Source organism: Sorex araneus, chromosome 2 (genome assembly GCF_027595985.1).
Source record: "Sorex araneus isolate mSorAra2 chromosome 2, mSorAra2.pri, whole genome shotgun sequence".
NCBI classification, from domain to species: domain Eukaryota; kingdom Metazoa; phylum Chordata; class Mammalia; order Eulipotyphla; family Soricidae; genus Sorex; species Sorex araneus.
This window is the reverse complement of record NC_073303.1, coordinates 202,535,056-202,554,939: the sequence shown is the minus strand read 5'-3', so window position 1 is coordinate 202,554,939 and position 19,884 is coordinate 202,535,056. Positions and strand designations below refer to the sequence as shown.

Below are 19,884 nucleotides of genomic sequence, written 5' to 3'. Positions count from 1 at the left end.
GCCGGGTCACCCGGGCCCCGAGAGGCGTCAGAGCCTGCCGAGCCTCACGGTGACTGAGACTGGCTCCAGGGAGCGGCTCCCCTCCCAGGGGCTCACATGCTGCTCCTTGCTCCCTGCTTGAGCGGAACAAAGCACAGCAGTTACTGTCAGATTTAGTCACCATTTCGCCATGGAGGTCACCTTATTATTTTTTTATTTTAGTGGTTTTGCAATTTTAATTTTCCTGATCTGGTACTCAGCCATGAGAGAAAAAAAATAAAGTAAACTTTATTAGTTGGGTTGTGCTCCAGTGAAAGATGTCTTCGGAAAGAAATATGCCAGGGGCCGGAGCAGGCCACAGACCCCAGTGCCTTTGTCCCTGCCTCACCTGAAGACCCCCACCCCTCCGAGGCCCACCCTCCATCTGCCGCATGTGGAACCCTTCTACCCTCCCAGCCATCCTGGCCATGGCCGGAGACACTGGAGCCACAGATCAGTGAAGCGATTGTCCAGGCCCTTCCCGGGGCACAGGGACACCCCCAGGACGCTGGCGTTTCCGGTAGAGCTGCCCCGTCTCAGGCGAAGACCTGGGTCAGCTCAGCTCGGGGCCCTGCTCAGGGTGCAGAAGGAGGGGGCTGTCGGCACAGGTGTTACTGGAGGCTCCCCCATATTGATCCCCCCAACCCACATGGTCTTGAGCATCCCTGGGGCAGGGTATGCGGGTCCTGAGCACCCGGGGGGCCGCAGGGGCGGGTCTGGGTCTGGGAAGTTCCCATTTGGGCCCTTGGACAAATTGACCAAGAGGCTCCAAGAGGGCGTCTGGCCACCCCCCACGCAGGCTGCTAGGGAGGTGTCCCCACCCCCTCGCCAGGGGACCTGTGCCCAGTTTCTCAGTCAGCAGCAGGACAGATATGCTCGTGGGGAGTGTCTCAGAGCAGGCCTGGCGTGGGGTGAGAGCCTCAGGCTGGCATCAAGGCGCCTGGCTCTCATCTCAAAGCCTCTCCTGGTTTCGGATGCCCACTGCCCCTCCGGCCAGCACTTTCTCTGAACCCTTTCACTCACTCAGCCCACCTTAGCCACCTGAGTCCCGGGGTCACTCTCAGGCTTGGTTTTTAGTGAACACTGTCCCTTTCGTGTCTTGGCTTCTTTGAGTCCACATAGGAGAGACCGTTCAGTGGTTGCGTTCTCCCTCCGACCTACTCCATAGAGCATGATGCCCCCCAGTTCCACGAAGTAGCGAAAGGGGAGACTTTCTCTTCCTTCATAGCCGAGTTATACCCCCGTGGGTACACGTCTTCGGCAGCTCTTCCGTTGGGTATCTGGTTTTTGCCAACTCCGTTGTAAAATAATGCTCCCATGAACAAAGCTGCATGTATGTCCTTTTGATTTAGTCTCTCTTGGGATATAGACACTTCTTCCATCTAGAAGTGGAACCATGGCTCGTATGTTAATTCCGAGGGTGTGTGAGGAGAAATCACTATTCTGTTATCCGTTGAAGCTAAGTCAAATTATATCTTCCTCAAAGTTCCTTTTGCTCTATTTGTCCACCAAAACATGTTATTTTTTTAACCTTTATATAGGTCATTCTCACAGCTGTGGGTTGACCTCGTTGCTTTGATTCACAATTCCCTGTAAATTCGTGATGAAGAGCGTTATCCTCATGCTCCCCTTGGCCATTCCTGTCTCTTCTTGGCAGAAGTGGCTGTTCAACTCTTTCCCCCATTTTTCAAGAGGTTGTTTTTTTGTGGTGGTTGCATTTTGTGAATTCTTTATATATCTTGCATGTCAGCCCTTTGTCAGATAGATGGCGTGCAAATATTTTCTGCTGTTCAGGAGGGTGTCTTTTGTTTTAATGATAGTTTCTTTCACAGTGCAGACGCCTTTTATTTTGATGTAATCCCATTTGTTTGCTTTTGCTTTTGTTTCCTCCTTGCCGATGGAGTTAAGTCATCAAGACACCGGCAGAGGCTACAGCAGAGCTGTTTTGCCCATGTTTTCTTCTCTGATTTTATGGAGTCAAGTCTAACATCTAAGTCCCTTTTCAGTTAACTTTTGTGCATGTGCGACAGTGGCCTGATTTAATTCATTGTGTTTTTTTTATTTCCCCCCTCAAATTTTTATTGAGGCCCCATGATTCCACTCTTTGTATGTGGCTATCCATTCTTCCTGTTCCCACTTATTGAAGAAACTTTGTCTTCTGCATATTTTGCTCTGGGATCTTATGTTGTAAATTAACCCTATGCCTGAGGATTTGTTGTTGAACCCTCCACATTCTATTCTATTGGCCCAAGTGCCTTTATTCCAGTGTGCTTTCATTACTGTATCTATATAACATAGTCTAAATTCTGGACATGTCATACTCCTAGACTTTATTTCTCAGGACTGCTTTGACTTTTCTGGGAATTTTGTGATTCTTAAAAGTTTTAGTAATGCTTGTTCTATTTCTTTGAAAAGCTCGTTGGAATAGTGATCGGCACTGCATTTAATCTATTGGATGTTTTGTGTACAATGGCCATTTTTTGTGAGGCTAATTCTTACCATCTAAGAGGAGCATGAAATAGTTTTCCATGACCTCGTGTCTTCTATTTATCAGAGCATTATTTTCATATATTTCAAGTTCAGTTAGCTAGGTTCTGTAGTGGACCTTTGCATCTGAGTTCCTCAGGGATATTTGTAGTTTTCTTCTTTGTCTTTGCTTCTGTATACCAGGATAAGATATACCAATAGTTAGCCACAGAAACTATTTGGAAGAATTTATATTCTTCAGCTGTTGGAAGAGTTTGAGATAGGTAGGTGAGAGTCATTTGAAGGTTTAGTGGAAGTCACTAGTAAGTACCTCTGGACCTCTGCTTTTGTTTGGGAGAAACTTCTGGTAACTGTTAGAATTGCCTTGCTTAGGTGTGGGGTGACCATACATTTTGTGGAGAGGGTTTTCCTTGCACACTGCCAATCTGGGTTTGATCCCTGACACCACATACAGTCCCCCTGAACACTGCCAGAAGCTACCTCTGAGTACAGAGCCAGGAGTAAGCCCTGAGCACCCCTGTGGTAGCCCCTAGATGAAACAAATTCCTTGCTTGCAGTGGTCCTATTCAAGATAAATATAGAACTTGAATAGGACCACTGCAAGCAAGAAATTTGTTTCACCTTGGTTGAAGATATACTACTCATTGAATTTTCGTATTATCAATTTGGTTTCTGTTCTGTTCCTTTACACTCTAATTTTTATTATTTTATTCTCACTACTGACTTTAGTTTTCTTATTTTATTCTTCTTCTACTTCCTTAATATGCACAGTAGATTGTTTATTTGAGCTTTCTCTGACTTCCTGATATAAGTCTATATTTCCTGATATAGGTCTATGTTTCCTGATATAGGTCTATGTTTCCTGATATAGATCTATGTTTCCTGATATAGGTCTATGTTTCCTGATATAGATCTATGTTTCCTGATATAGGTCTATGTTTCCTGACATGAGTCTATATTGCTCTGTCCTTCCCTCTCAGGACAGCTTTGGCTGTGTCTCATGTGTCCCGACAGCTTATGGCTTCATTCTCATTTTGTTTCTGTTTTGGGCTACACAGACCCAGCAGTGCTTGGAGTTAACCTGCCCTGTGCTTTGGGGTCACTCCAGGCAGGGCTGGGGACAAAGCCCACCCATTGACCCCGTGCTTAAACGCACACCCCCAGTTTGTTGAAATATCTGTCCCTTCATTCTCATTTTTTTCTAGGAATTTTGATTTCCTCTTGGACTTCTTCCTTGACCCAATAGTTAATATCATATGATTCAGTCTTCAAATGTCCGTATTTCCCACATTCACTCTTGATGGTTAATTTCCAGTCTTCTTCCACTGAAACATACTTGATATGATTTCAGCCTCTATGACTTTCTTGACACTTGTTCTCTCTCACAGCATATGGCCCATCATCAAGAATGCTCCGTGGGCACTGCAGGAGAGTGTGTGTCACTTTGGGAGGAGGGTGGGCCACCCCATAAAAGTCACCTATGTCCAGCTCTCCAAACTCCTTACTTAAGGATGTTGCTGCCTCGCTGGTACACTGTGTTGTTGGTCTGTTCAGTGGTGAGAGTATTGCCTGTTGTGTCTCTTTATGGGCCTGCTAGTATTTGCTATAGATAGATAGATAGATCGATAGATCGATAGTTCGATAGATAGATAGATAGATAGATAGATAGATAGATAGATTTCTGTTGCCCTTCCTCAGTACCAATATGTTAATGTGTGTTGTCATCTTTATATGCTGATCCCTAATCATCAGTGTCCATCTCTGTTTCATGACGATTACAGTCGGAAATCTATCTTGTCTCACACAATGATGGCTGTCACTGCATTTTTTCAGACTATGATTGGATTGTATGATTGTTTTTCAACCTCTTCCTTTCAGCCTATGTTTATCATTGACATTCAAGTGGGTCTCCTGTAAACAGCCGACTGTTAGATTTTGTTTCTTATCTGTCCCTTTGGCTGTTTGGATCCAGTCATTGGCTGCATCTATATATATATATATATATATATATATATATATATATATATATAGTTGATATAAAGTCATTTGTTGTCATTTTCTACATGGATTCTGGGTATTTTTTCTATTTGTCTTTGTTCGCTTCTTTTCTCCCCTAATGCTTAGATCCTGCCTTTTGTGCAGAGAGCATGTCTCATTTGCGTCTTATTGTTTATTTCCTTGGAGTATTTTTGTGGTGAGGTTACAATGAAGATTAAATCTAAAGTTTAAAGCTTATAGCCCATTTTAAATTTAAATCAGTGGATCTCTGGTTCATTCTAAGACCTGCTAGTACCCTGCTTCTTTTACACATTTTATGTTTCTTCAGAACTTCCCAGTGGCATTTGCTTTCTTTTTATAGCTAACCCCACCGTGTTTCTTGTAAAACCAGTTTATTGGCCATGAATTTTCTTAACTATTGATTGTCTGCAAGCTTCTCCTGTTTATGAGAGCTACACCCAGCTGTTATCCAGGATCCCAAAGGTACTCCCTGCAGGCATACATATGTGACTCGACGCTAAGGGCCTCCAGGTTCTGAGCTCAAGTCTGACATCCTGGTGCTTGGTTCTTGAGGAGCTATTTGGGGGGTCCTAGTAGTGCATGGGGCCACAAGAACCACATCTTGCAGTGTTCTAAGGCCACCAGAGTTGTTCCTAGTGGTGCGTGGTGCTCAGAGGGCCTGAATTGGCAGGGATTGAACTTGAGGTCTCACACATACTAAGCATGTGCTATGCTACTGAGCTATCTCCATGGGCCCTGTGAAAGCTGTGCATTATTCATTCAAGTCAAGTGGTGAACTATCGGGCTTGCTGGAGGTCTTTTCCAGTCGACATTCTGGGTATGCCATGTCATTCCCTTCTGACCACTGGAGTTTCAGCTGATAAATATCCTGTGTCCCCTTGTGGGTAGTTATATGTTTTTCTCTTGCTGCTTTTGTGATTCTTTCTATATATTTGAATTTTGCCATGTTAGTTGTGACACATCTTATTGTGTGTATAACTAATCTGAGCTTATTTGCTTTCAAACTGAGCTCTCTGAATTGGGTATATGCCTTTGTCTTCAGTCTAGGAAAGTGCTTGACTATTATTTCTTCAAATAAGAATTTGACCCTGTCCTCTCTTTCTCTCTCTCTGAAAACCTTATGATGCAAATGTTTTCTTCTCTTTCTGTGATGTTTCTTTTGTAAATTTCATAAATTTTCTACATTTTAAAATTAGTATTTTCTTTTTTCATTTCTTTGTATGGTTTCCTCTCCCTTATTATTTTTCCCAGCGGCAGATATTGTCCTCTACCTATTCTTGGGCTCACTGATTTAATCTTGATTTTTATTGGGTCCTTCAATTGCATTTTTTAGCTTTAATCCTGTATTCTTCAGATCAATGATTATTCTATTTATTTTCCCCATACTTTATCCTTGTTAAAGTTCTTTTCCACTGATTTCTTCATTTCAATGGCATCATTAGGGCTGTGACTTTGAACTTATGATCAAAGGTTTAGATAATTCTTGCGTGCATGTAAATTTTCCCAGAGTTTCATCCTCATTCATCAGGTAATTCCCCCATTGCTTCATTATGCCTGGTGCTATGAGAAAGCTTAGAAATTACTTCCCAGTTGCAGATTATTGGAGAAGGGGTTCCTTTGTCTTTAGCCCCTCTGGTTGCTAATCCACTGTCCCCCAGAGAGAAGATGAGTCCAGCTAGTAGGATGGAGGAGGGGGCATAGGAAGTAAATAGGGTCTGAAGGAAGCCACGGCTGGAAAAAGAAAATGATTGAGAAATACTGGCCTAGAAGCAGAGGTCTCAGGACTGAAAGTGGGCTCATGGAACCAGTTTCACTGCTTCTTGGATGCTGAAGGACCATCTGACCAGTGGTCTAAATGACTTTCCCTAAAACCTGGGTTCAGAGTGCTGCTTTTCCTCATTTTCCCATTTGTCCAGGCCATGTCATCCTATTCCACAAAAGGTTAGTCTGTGTTGGCTGTTGGGAACCTTCTCAGTGTACTCCTGGGACCAGAGGGACAGCACAGGGCTTCGGGCATCTGCCTTGCATGCAGGGGACCCTAATTCCCGGGAACAAATATATATGCCCCTGAGCATTGCCAGGAGTGAGCTCCAAGCACAATGCCAGGAGCAGCCTTTGAGCATCACTCGGTACGGCTCAATACCCCGCTCATGTCCACACACACATATATTCAAAGTGTGTTCACTTTCATGGGTGTCCTGGTCTTGGACTTATGGTCATATGTGTTTAGCTGTCCTGGAAGACCCAGGGCAGGACATGGCCCCATAGATGCCAGGCTTTGAAAGTCCACAGTCAAATCCTCAGGGAGCACTGGGCAGCATCTGAAGTGGTAATGAAGAGTGTAAGAATGAGTTTGACTTTACAAATGAAGGCAGGCCATTCTCCCCAGAGGAGAAAGGAAGTGAAAATCTGGTGACCATCTAGAATCATTTGGGTTATCTTCTTGCTTCTTCTGGTGCTTTTGGATAACATCTTGTTCCTTTCTCGTGTTTTCACAAAATATCTTCAAACACGGAGCATATGGTGTTGTTAGAGTTTATGTCTGCTAATGAGCATCTGCATCTTTGAAGGCTCGACTCTCAACCTGGGTGGATCGTCTCATCCCAACTTAACACTTTGATTCTATGAGCTCCTGCTCAGCTCGGGCAGTGCTGGAGAAAGTTTGTGTTTGGCCAGTTTCAGGCTTAACCCTCAGCATAATTCAGCTCCAGACCCATGTTAGGTCAGGCCACATGCTCAGGGGAACATTTGTCTTTGTTCATCATGCAAAGAAAGGCAGGCTGCTTTCCCCTTGGCCGCTGTGGTTCTGACTTATTTATATAGGCCATCTACTTGCCTGGGCCTTTGGAGGTCTCATTTTTAACTTTCTATCTCCCCTGACACCCAAGGACAGTAGAGACAAGGATCAGGAACACTGCCCCCATAGTTGGGAGACTGTTTGCACTTTTAACGCACATATGCTGGCATCGGAAGCATCCATCGAGGACCTGATGGTGCAAGCACGGAAGATCAAGTACTACGTCAATGATTAACAGAGAACACATCACGCTGTTTTTGACACTGGAGAAGAACTGTTCCTCGGAACATGTGACAGTAGAGGTGTCAGTGGCATCGGGGTCCTTGTCAACATGAATTTGGCCATGAGCATTGATTCGTTTGAATGTCTAACAACCCAAATTGGACGCTTACGTTTGAATAGATGTGGCTTATTGCCAATAGTTTCTATCTTTGTCATCTACACACCAACATCCAACTACGATGAAGAAGAAATTGAGAAGTTCTACATGGAACTGGAGAAGTTCTATAAAGAAGACAACACCTTCTGGAATCTTGTCGGTGATTCCAATGCCAAGATAGGACCGAGAAGGTCCCCCGAAGAACTCCATGTTGGGACCCACAGTCTAGAATGGAATGAACAAGGTGAGAGATTGTCTGAGTTCATCATGTCGACCAAGACCATCCCTGGTAACTCACAGTTCCAGAAGACCAAATCTAAATGTTGAACTTGGGAGTCTTCCGGTGGACAGTTCCACAACAAAATTAACTACATCATATTCAATTGAAGGTTTTGCCTGACTGATGTTGCTGTTGTCCCAAAATTCCAAACGAGATCAGACCACCATCTTCTTCATGCAAAATTCTACCTCACAGAGCAAGGAGTAAGGGCTGCAAAGTTTAAGAGAACTCCCAGAATTACCACCAGTTGCAAACTCTTTGGTACTACTGCAGCAATATGGGAAGATGCTGTCATTGACAACATCAACGAGGAATATAATCGGCTAGTTCAGCACCTCCATGATTGTATGAGGAATGCAGAGAGAGATAAAGACACAAAAAGTTGCCTGTCTTCGAAAACTCTCAAGCTCATTTTCCAATATGGCCTGGCACAAGCCTCAGGCAATCACAAGGTAACGTCCGAGCTCGCAAAGCTATGCAGAGAAGCAATAAAGGAAGACCTCAAAGAGAGAAGAGCAGCAGTGTTGGCCGATGCAGCAGAAGCTGGGAAAAGTATTCACAACACCTGCCTGTCCTGTGCCAAATAAGAGACCAAGATGACTGCCCTCCGACGTCCTGATGGATCTATCACATCTTCCAGAAGGGCAATGCAAAAGGTTATCTATGACTTCTACTTGGATCTCTTTGATAGCCACATCCACCTGCCCACATACCAAATTCTGCAGGATGGATGTCATTCCCAGCATTCTCACTTCTGGAATCTGACACGCCATTTCATCAGTAAAGAAGCATACAGCACCTGGGCCAGACAAAGTCAGACCCAAACACCTGAAGAATCTGCCGCCAATACTCATCAACACTCATCAATCAAGGCTCGGCTCTTCACATGTTACCTGTCTGAATGCAAGTTTCCATCCCAATGGAAAACCAGCAGGACCGTTCTGTACAAGAAGGGAGACATCCACATCAGCAACTATCACCCAATCTGCCTGTTGTCTGTTGTCTACAAGTTATTCACTCGAGTCATCCTGAATAGGCTTGACAGAACACTAGATGAAGGACAACCATGCAAGCAAGCCAGGTTTCAAAAAGGATTCAGCATGATTGACCATATCCACACAGTAACCAAGCTCGTTGAGGTTTTGCAAGAGTTCAAGATGCTGCTCTGTCTAATGTTCACTGCTTTAAAGAAGGCCTTTGATTCTGTTGAGTCTGAAGTGGTCATTGAAGCCCTAGCCAAACAGGATGTTCAAACTCAATACATCAGGATCCTTCATGAGCTGTATTACGGATTCACCACCAGGATCTCACCATTCTACAAAGAAGTGACCATTGATGTAAAGAGAGGGATTTGGCAGGGTGACACCATTTCAGTGAAACTCTTCAGTGCCACCCTCAAGAACATCATGTGATGACTGGAATTGGAAGGAATGGTGCAGCCAGCAACTACACCACCTCCGCTTCACAGTGACATCGCTCTCATAACACCAAATATCAGCCAAGCAGCATGAATGCTGGCCGACTTCGACCATGAGTGTTGAAAGGTCGGACTGCACCTGAACTCATGAAGACAATGTTCATGAGAAACGGACTAGTTCCTGATGTTCCATTTGCCCTCAACAGAATGAACATCTCCAAATGCAGCAGTTATGTGTACCTAGGTCGAGTACTCAACATGACAAACAACCTGGCATCTGAACTGCGCAAGAGAAAGAGAGCAGCGTGGAACACCTTCAGGAGCATTGAAGAAGTGGTCAAGAGGAAAAGGAACCTCTGGCTCCACGCACATCTTTTCAACTTCACCGTTCTTCCTGCACTAACATATGCCTCAGAGACCTTGGCCCTACGAAAACAGGGTGAAAACACTGTTCGGGTATCCCAAAGAGGAATTGAAAGAGCTATGCTTGGAGTATCACGTTTCATTCAAGTGAGAGAAGGAATCGGAGTTCCAACCTCTGTCGAAGATCAAGAATCAGGGATGCTGTCTCGTTTGCCAAGACATCAAAAATCAGATGGGTCGGACACATAATGCGATTTAGAGACGACTGCTGGACTAGAGCTGTTACCGAATGGATTCCACGGCATGTCAAAAGACCGAGTGGCCACCCACCTACAAAATGGTCTGACTTCTTTGTCAAGACCCTGAATGAATGGTTGAGGCTTTTCGTGTTCCTGGAGTGAGCAGATGCCATTGGGCTACACAAGCACATGACAGGGACGAATGGAGACATTACTGGCACCAGCTCGAACAAATCGACAAAATGGGATGTCAAGTGATACAAGTGATACAAGTTGGAAGCCTGCCTCAAAAGCTGGGGGGAGAAGGCAGCTGGAATAGAAAAGCGTCCACTTATGAGGTACATTGAAGACAAGGTTGGCAAAACCCTCCACAATCTTGAAGCTAACAGTGTCTTCAAATATGACATACCACTGGCCAAGCAAGCGAAACAGAGATAAACAAATGGGACTATCTTAAACTAAGAAGCTTCTGCACCTCAAAAGATACAGAGACCAGAATACAAAGACAGTCTACAGAATGGGAAATGATATTCATCCAATACCCATCCAATAAGGGGTTGATATCAAGGATATATAAGGCACTGGTTGAACTCCACAAGAAGAAAACATCCAGCCCCATCAAAAAATGGGATGATGAAATGAACAGAAACTTTCCCAAATAAGAAATCCGAATGGCTAAAAGGCACATGAGAAAATGCTCTACATCATTAATCATCAGGGAGATGCAGATCAAAACAACAATGAGATATCACCTCACACAACAGAGACTGACCCACATCCAAAAGAACAGAAGCAACCGGTATTGGCGCAGATGTAGGGAGAAAGGGACTTTCCTACACTGCTGGTGGGAATGCCGACTAGTTCAGCCCTTTTGGAAAACAGTATGGACAATTCCAAAAAAATCAGAAATTGAGCTCCCATATAACCCAGCAATACCACTCCTGGGAATATATCCCATAGAGGCAAAAAATCATAGTCAAAATGACATCTGCACTTATATGTTCTTTGCTGCACTGTTTACAATAGCCAAAATCTGGAAAAAAAACAGAGTGCCCGAGAACAGATGACTGGTTAAAGAAACTTTGTTACATCTACACAATAGAATACTATGCAGCTGTTAGAAAAGATTAAGTCATGAAATTTGCATATAAGTGGATCAACATGGAAAGTATCATGTTAAGTGAAATGAGTCAGAAAGAGAGAGACAGACATAGAAAGATTGCACTCATCTGTGGAATATAAAGTAACAGAATGGGAGACTAACCAAGAGTAGTAGAGATAAGGACCAGGAGGTCTGCCCCACATCTTGGAAACTGGCCTCACATGCTGGGGGAAAAGGCAGCTCAGATAGAGAAGGGAACACCAAGTAGAGGATGTTGGGAGGACCCATTCGGATTGAAAGATGCGTGCCGAGAGTGGACTATAGACCAAACATAATGGCCGCTCAATGCCTCTATTGCAAACCACAACACCCAAATGGAGAGGGAGCAAAAGGAAATGCCCTGCCACAGAGGTGGGGTGGGATGGAGGGGGCAAGGTGGGGGTGGTGGGAGAGATGCTAGACCATTGGTGGTTGAAAATGGGCACTGGTGGAGGGATGGGTACTCGATCATTGTATGACTGAAACGCAAGCACATAAGTTTGTAAGCCTGTAACTGTACTCACAGTGATTCACTAATTAAAAAAAGGGGGGGATCACTAAGTCAATGACGGTTGGAGAAACTGCTCAGGATAAAGGATGTGCGCTGAAAGTAGATAAAGGACCGAACGTGATGGCTTCTCAGTATCTGTATTGCAAACCATTATGCCCAAAAGTAGAGAGAGAGAATATGGGGAAAACTGTCTGCCACAGAGGCAGGGGAAGGGCTGGAAATGGTGGGGGATACTGGGGACATTGGTGGTGGGAAATGTGCACTGGTGGAGGGATGGGTGTTTGATCATTGTATGACCGACCGAAACTCAAACACAAAAGTTTTGAAACTGTGTCTCACAGTGACTCAATAAAAAGGAAAAAAAGTTTCTATCTCTTGGGAAGACCAATAATTAATTTCCCGGCTGTCTTTGCAACTTCCACTATGTGTCCTGCCCTTGAGTTTACTCTCAGCTCTCATAAATTTAATGGACACCTACAGGGTGTTGTGATGTGTGGCTCCTGGTTTGTGGCACAGAGGTGGATTTATGATCCCCAGGATACTGCCGACATGGAGGGGGAAGCGGCACGTGAGGAGGCTTACCAACAGATGTCTTCTGGTTTCCCAATGAGCTGGGCACGAAGCTCCCGCCTTGAGTAAAAGGACAAGGGTAGCTCTGAAGTAACCCAGTCACCAGGAACGTTTAGGATCACTGGGGTTGTAGGAATCTGGAAGAAATCTGCAGGATCCCTTAGCAACAGCAGAGATCCTACCTTCACAGATGAAGGTGTTTGTGTCCGGAAGTGATAGAGAAACTGAGAGTCCAGGAGGAGAAGCAACTCCCTTGAGGGCACCTCCTCTGCAGTTAGCCTGCACCTCGGTTCCCGACTCCCCTCCAAAAGAAAAAGAGCGAACATGAGCAGACTCCTCAGACAGCCCCACGCCCTTCTGTTTAAGGCTCATTCATCACTTCAGTTCTCTGCCACCTTCCCTCTCTTTAATCACTGTATCACTCTCATCCCATTGCTCATCGATGAGCTCCAGTAACATCTCATTCGTCCCTATCGCGTTCAGGGTCAGGGGAATGAGGCCCATTATTGTTACTGTTTTTCGCATATCGAATACACCATGGGTAGCTTGCCAGGCTCTGCCATGCAAGATTCTGCATCGCTCTCTTCCCGGAGCTTTGTTTTATAGTCTCTGGATCTTGGCCATTGATGAGATTACACTTCGCTGGGGCAGTGTGTGGGTGTGGCTGCCAAGCTACTGCAAAATGGGGGGTCTGGGTGGAGGAGGCCTAGTCCCCATCTGAGCAGGCTTAAAGATCTCAGCCCCGGGTCCCGCATTCCTGGGTTCTTCTGTTGGTTCCTTCATGCTTGAGGCTCATCTGAGTGTGTGGAGAGGGGCCTTGAGCATGGCTGTGGCTGGGTTCTGGAGGTTTTCGGCTGCTGGGGCTCTGCTCGGGGCGGGGAGGGAAACTCAACCCGACCCTCTCCGAGGAGGCCCCAGTGAAGACAGCCTGGCGTGGGGGCAGGAGATCCTCTTTAATAGGTGCTTTATTCCCAGCAAGTCCTTTGCATTTTCATCTCAGAGAGACACCCCTTTCAGCTGAGTTTATTGGCAGGAGAGAAAAGCAAACAAACAAAACATGAGAAGGCTGATTTGCTAAACAGACCATATTCCTTTTGTGTTTCTAGTTCCTGCCATGATCACCTCCTACCCAAACACCACCCTCGCCACCCAGGGCCAGAAGAAGGAAATGAGCTGCACGGCCCACGGGGAGAAGCCCATCATCGTCCGCTGGGAGAAGGAGGACCGCATCATCAACCCCGAGATGGCCCGCTACCTGGTGTCCACCAAGGAGGTGGGCGAGGAGGTGATCTCCACTCTGCAGGTGAGTGCACGGCCCCCGAGCTGGGGACTGACTGTGCCTGCCCAGACGCCTGTTCTTTCCCTTGGGCGGAAGCTGGTAGGATGCACAGGCAGCCCCGGTGGGACTTACTTATGAAGCGCCATCTCTCGCCTCCGCTCAGCAAGGCCCCTCGGTAGCCTATAAAAAGAGCTGAGCATCATACATTATGAAGAGTAAGAGTGTTAGGAACACAGCGGGGACCCCAGCTGCAATGAAAATGTGAGTCTTCCTGACAGCTGACCCTGGAGTGATGACCGCGTGCCCGCTCTGACTTCCTGTAGAAGGAAAACCTGAATGGGCTTTGGGACCAAACAATATTAGGAGGAAAAGGGGCCCCTGCTTCTTTGGGGTGATGCTGCCTAAAACAAAATTATTTCCTGTAGCATCACAGAAGCTAGAAAAAAGCACCATGTCTTATATTGTGGGCAGCGTTGGGAGCCTTGGCACACACGTGGGGACAAAGCCTTGTGTTTGCAGCACGGGTATTGATCCACTCTCAGGGTCCCATCCTGCGTGATATATATGTATGTGTGTGATGTGTGTATGTGTGCATGTGTGTATGTGCATGTATGTGTGTATGTATGTGTATGTGAGTGCATGTGAGTATGCATGCATGTGTGTATGCGTGCATGTGTATGTATATATATATGTATGTGTGTATGTGTGTGGCATATGTATGTATGTGCATATATGTATGTGTGTATATGTATATATATGTGTGCGTTTGTGTGTATGTGAGTGCATGTGTGTATGTGGGTATGTGTGCATGTGTATGTTAGTAATGTTTGTATGTGTGCATGTGTATATGTGTGTATGTGTGTGAATGTGTGTATGTTAGTGATGTGTATATGTATGTGTATGTGTGTGCATGTGTGTATGTGTGTGCATGTGTGTATATATGTGTGTGCGTGTGTGTATGTGTGTGTGTGCATGTGTTGGAAGGAGGGGGCGTGGCAGTGGGAGAGGGTGTGTATACCCATACCCCCGGCCTCGCTCTTTGGCCCGGCCTTCCTGAACAAGCTGGTTCCTTCTGCTTTGTGTATAGATCTTGCCAACTGTCAGGGAGGACTCCGGCTTCTTCTCCTGCCACGCTATCAATTCCTATGGGGAGGACCGTGGGATCATCCAGCTCACAGTGCAAGGTAAGGGGCGGTAGCCCCAGGAGAACACGTCCACACATGCAGGTCTGGGCTCAGCATTCGTGTGGGCTTGACCTGCCACGAAGCATGTCCAGACTCGGGGGGAGAGTGGGCGTCGGTCTGGCACCAGTGCAGAGGCCCAGGGCATCGGTAGGGGCGAGTCTGCCAGGGTGTGGCCCCCACAGGCAGGGAAAAAACCCTCCAGCACTGTGTCAGCGCCCTGGGCCTGCCCAGGGCAGGACTTCCCGGCCCTCCCCGGACCCCCTGCACAGGGAGCCCAGCTTGCAGGGTCCAGGTAGTGTTTGAGTTCTGGGTTCCACACTGGAAGGTGATGCTTCCTCCTTTAGGGCTTCCTGCCTCCTGCAGGGGTCCCAGCTGGCAGTGTGGGAAAGGGGCACCTCACCATGTCCTGCCAATAATGCAATACCCCCGGTCAAGAGCAGCTGTGGGGGGTCGAAGCTGGTGCAAGCACTCACCACGTTTCCTTCAGATCCTGTGTCTGAGCCACGTGGCAACCTACCCTGCTTTTCTCGTTGCCTTTCACAGAGCCCCCAGACCCTCCTGAAATCGAGATCAAAGACGTACGGGCACGAACCATCACCCTCAGGTGGACCATGGGGTTCGATGGCAACAGCCCCATCACGGGCTACGACATCGAGTGTAAAAATAAATCAGGTAAGTCCTTGGCTTCCTCCAGCTGTCTCTACATGGCAGAAAACTTTTTAAAATTCATTTTTAGAGTTATTTGACATGTAAGAATAATTTGTCCTGGGGCTGGTGCAATAGCACAGCGGGTAGGGTGTTTGCCTTGCACGCAGCCGACCTGGGTTTGATTCCCAGCATCCCATATGGTCCCCTGAGCACCACCAGGAGTAATTCCTGAGTGCAGAGCCGGGAGTAACCCCTGTGCATCGCTGGGTGTGACCCAAAAAACAAAAAAAGAAGAAGAACCTGTCCTGTGCTTACTGGAGACCCAGAGTGGGGGCTCCTTCTGCCAGGGTGGGAGGGGCTGGAAGGGCAGCATTTTCCCCATGGGCGTGGCCTCGGGGGAGAAGGGCGCTTGCAGGGGTCAGCTCTGCCCCTTCTCTCTGCTGGGCCCCGGGCTTCCCTTCCTCTGCTGCTTTGGCTTTCTTGCCACAGGGTGGCAGTGACTGCTGCTGACGGGCCTGGCCACACATTATCTCTCCCTCCCATTGCCCCTCACATCCCATTTCTGCCCTTTGGGTGATGCTTCACCTGGGTCTGACCTGGGCTGCAGCTGTGTCGTGTGTCTGTGGGATGAGCTATGTGGTGGTGGCTTGCACGGAGGAAGGAGAGCACCAGGGGTGGACAGGGGACAGATGCTGGCAATGCACGAGGACGAGGCATGGGGCACTTAGCTCTCCTCTGCAGAGTCCCTTGTTGTTCATTCAGGATTAATGTGCAGCTGAGACTCCCAGAGCCGTCAGAACCGTAACTAACAAGCGCATCTGTTCTGGAGGACTGTCCCGGGCTGTCCTGAAGCCTGGTGGCCCAGGGTTGTGTGGGTCAAACGCCCCTGCAGGGTCTCTGATCAGGACTCTCCATCGTCTGAGCAAGGGGAAGAGGAGTCAGGACGCCGCCAGCTTGGGGAGGGCCGACAGGGTCTCGGGGGCCCAGAGGTGGCTCAGCGCTCCCTGGACACCTGTGTGAGGGCTCTGGCATCACAGGTCCAGGGCCCTGGAGTCAGAAGTCCCGTGAGGGTGAGGAGGAGGATGGACACGTCAGGAGCAGTGGACACGTCCAGGAGAGCATGCTGGGGACGGGGTGGACGGTGACAGAAGGTGCCCCGGAGGAAATCAGGGTCTGTAGGTTAGGAAGACCATGTGCTAAGCCCGGGAGAGGGGCAGGGGGCACGCGAGCTGTCGTGGGGGCATCTGGGGGTGGCGGGCGGCTAACGAGGCTGCCCATCTCCAGCTGTGGCAAAAGGTGGCAGCCGGCATGGCCGAGCAAGGGATGCAGTCACCAGGAGGCCCAGTGCAGGAGCAGGACTCCGAGGGGAAGCGAGACAGCCCCGCCCGGGCTCCAGAGAGGGCGGCAGTCGGGCTGCCACGGCAGGACCCCCGGCTCTGAGAGACCCACAGCATGGGGCCAGGGCTGCTCCACCCACGAGATGGGCGGGGAGGGAGGCTCACAGGGGGCACCCAGGACACTAAGACATAGGCATGGACACGCAGACACACACGCAGACACACACAGACACACATATATAGACACACAGAGATGGACATGCAGACACACACACATGCAGACACATGCAGACATACAAGCAGACACACACATACAGATACACACATGCAGACACACATGAAGACACACATGCAGACATACATATGCAGACACGCACAGACACACATATACAAATACACAGACACACACAGACATGGACATGCAGACACACACACATGCAGACACACGTGCAGACATACAAGCAGACACACACATACAGATACACACATGCAGACACACACATGGAGACACACATGCAGACATACATATGCAGACACACATATACAGATACACAGACACACATATACAGATACACAGACACACACAGACATGGACATGCAGACACACATGCAGATACATAGAGACACACATGCAGACACATACATACAGACACACACACAGACACACACGCAGACACACACAGAGACACACACAGACACACATATGCAGATACACAGACACACACACAGACATGGACATACAGAGACACACACAGACACACATGCAGACACATACATACAGACACACACACAGATGCACACACCCAGACATACACATGCAGACAGGGACATGAAGACACACATACAGACATACACATGCAAATGCACATGCAGACACACACGCAGACACACGCAAACACACATGCAGACTAGACGCATGTGCAGAGCGGGCTCTGGTGACCCAGCACACGTGCAGGAGTGTGAGAGCTTCCGGGAGTCGAGGCAAAGACCCTGCCCTTGGGACACGGGGGGACTCAGGGGACTCCTGTCTCCGGGGGATGGACTTTTCCCCTGCAGACCACCGTGTGTGCCCGGGGCCAGGCTACCCAGGCCTCAGCTGGCATCTCCCACCAGCCTTCACGCCCTCTGCACCTGCTCTGAGCCGGGAGCCACAGCCCGCTCGGGTACGAGGACCCCTCCACGCCGGGCTGGAGGTCACCCCTAGCATCCCACAGCCACCCTTGAGCCCACCCAGGCCACTCCACCTGTCCCTAGCAGGCTCCTCTCCGGGGCCTCTGCCCTGCACTTGGGAGGCAGACGCCCCAGCCGGCACCGCCCGCTCTCAGCAAGTCCCAGCAAGCGCCCAGGGTGCCCCCCCCCCCCCACCGCCCTCCGGTGCTGTGCTGCTGGAGGTGTCTGGAGCAGGGGCTGTGCCAAAGGAACGTGGGGGAGAGTTCCTGCTCCCTCCCTCTGCCTCCAGCCCGGAGTGGTCCTTGCTGCTGAACAAACTTCCTTTGTTCCCAAGTGGACCGGGGCTCGGACTGGACGCCCATTCTTCAGTCCGACGGAGAGGGGCGGGTGCACTGTCCTTCCCCTCCTGTGCCCCACACAGCGCCACCCCGAGCCTGGGGCTGTCCATGGTGGGGAGGCAGCTCTGTGGGAAGGACACCCCAGCTCGGGCCCAGGGTCCACCCAGGAGGCCCCCCCCCCCGCCCGCACGGCCTGTCTGCTCCCCCACAGTCCCTGCATTCGGGGGCACTGACAAGGGCCGGGTGACGAGCACTGTGTGCCTGGAAGGAGACTGAGCAAACCCTGGTGTCTGCCACCCCGACAGAGGGGCGGGGGAAACACCCCCCCGGGAATAGTTTCCCTGACGTTCCTACAAAGGGGGGTGAGCACTTAGGGGGTGCTGGGAGAAGGGGAGACGGGGCCCTCCTCATCCTCTGCCCACCCTCCTTCACCCTGGTGCCCTCCACAACCCACCCACCCATCTCCCCCCGCCCACCAGGCCCCGTCAGCAGCGGCCGGACCCATGGGTGGCCAGAGCACTGGAACCAAGGGGTTCGAGCCAGCCCCGGCTCAGCGATGACCTCACAGCAGCCGCGCGCCCCGGTGAAAACCCACTGTGCCGGGAATAGTGTTCGGATGCCGACTCCCGCGGGGCGGAGGCTGGGTTTTGTTTGGTGGTTTTGTTTCTCGGTTTGGGGTGTGTCGGGGGCCACGCCCAGCAGTGCTCAGGGCTCACTCCTTGCTCTGTGCTCCAGAACCACTCCTGGTGGGCTCGGGGAACCCTGCGGGTGCCTGGGCTGAACCCAGGTTCTCCACATGCGAAGCAAGCGCCCTCCCCGCCGTGGATCTCTCGGGAGGGGGCTTGGGAAGCAGGGGTGGCCCCCGCCTGCCTCACCCTCCCCTGGGTGGACAGGCCAGCAGGGGGCATTGATGGTTTCCGGGCACCTTCTGGGCTGGGACTGGGTTTCCCTCTGGGAGCAGAGGTGTGAGGGCCAGCAGTCGTGTACGTTGGTCAGGGGGTTCTTGGATGGACCCTCTCTGCGTGGGCCTCCTGTGAGACCCTACCGGGCACCACGCACTAGCCAGTGTCCCCCCAGGTGTGGACAGCACAGTCCCCCCAACCACACCCGTCCTGCATGGGCTTGGCCGGGAAGCCCCCCACGGGGAAGCCACTTGCTGGGGGCTTGGCCTTCCTTCTCCCTTGACTTTGGGGGGCCGGGGGGGTCGTTTTCTTGGTTTGCATTCCTGTGTGTGCGCTTGGAAAGGCAGAGGGAAAAAACTCACGTCTCTATCTCTTCTTTTTTGAAAAAACAAAACCCCAAAGACTCCTGGGATTCTGCTCAGAGAACCAAAGATGTTTCCCCTCAGCTGAACTCGGCCACCATCATTGATATCCACCCTTCCTCCACCTACAGCATCCGCATGTACGCCAAGAACCGGATCGGCAAGAGCGAGCCCAGCAACGAGCTCTCCATCACCGCCGACGAGGCAGGTACGTGGGGGCGGGCCGGCCGGGAGAGGGCCGGGAGGGTCCCTCCACGCCCCCTGTCTGGGTCATAGGAGGCGGGGGCCCTTGCCCCACAACGGAGGGGTCTTGGTCTACCCCCAGGCCCAGAATCAACTGCAGGCAAACGAAGAGGTTTCACTGCAGGACAGTGCTCGGGAGTCAGGGCCGCTGGCCTGGGCTTCCTGCAGCCCCAGGTTCTTAAAGGGGCCCGGCCCTCCAC

The 19,884-nt window shown here is 49.6% G+C and overlaps 1 protein-coding gene across 3 annotated transcripts in view; it reads left to right on the top strand.

The window, feature by feature from the left end:
* The window catches only part of DSCAM (DS cell adhesion molecule), a 602,651-nt gene that overhangs the window by 463,185 nt on the left and 119,582 nt on the right, over window positions 1-19,884 (top strand). For 2 of the 3 annotated variants that reach the window (XM_055127368.1, XM_055127369.1), the window contains exons 12-15: window positions 13,328-13,524; window positions 14,588-14,684; window positions 15,228-15,356; window positions 19,482-19,649. In XM_055127368.1, the coding sequence (XP_054983343.1) occupies window positions 13,328-13,524; window positions 14,588-14,684; window positions 15,228-15,356; window positions 19,482-19,649 (591 nt within the window). The remainder of the gene's footprint in view (window positions 1-13,327; window positions 13,525-14,587; window positions 14,685-15,227; window positions 15,357-19,481; window positions 19,650-19,884) is intronic. The other variant, XM_055127370.1, reaches the window with a different exon arrangement.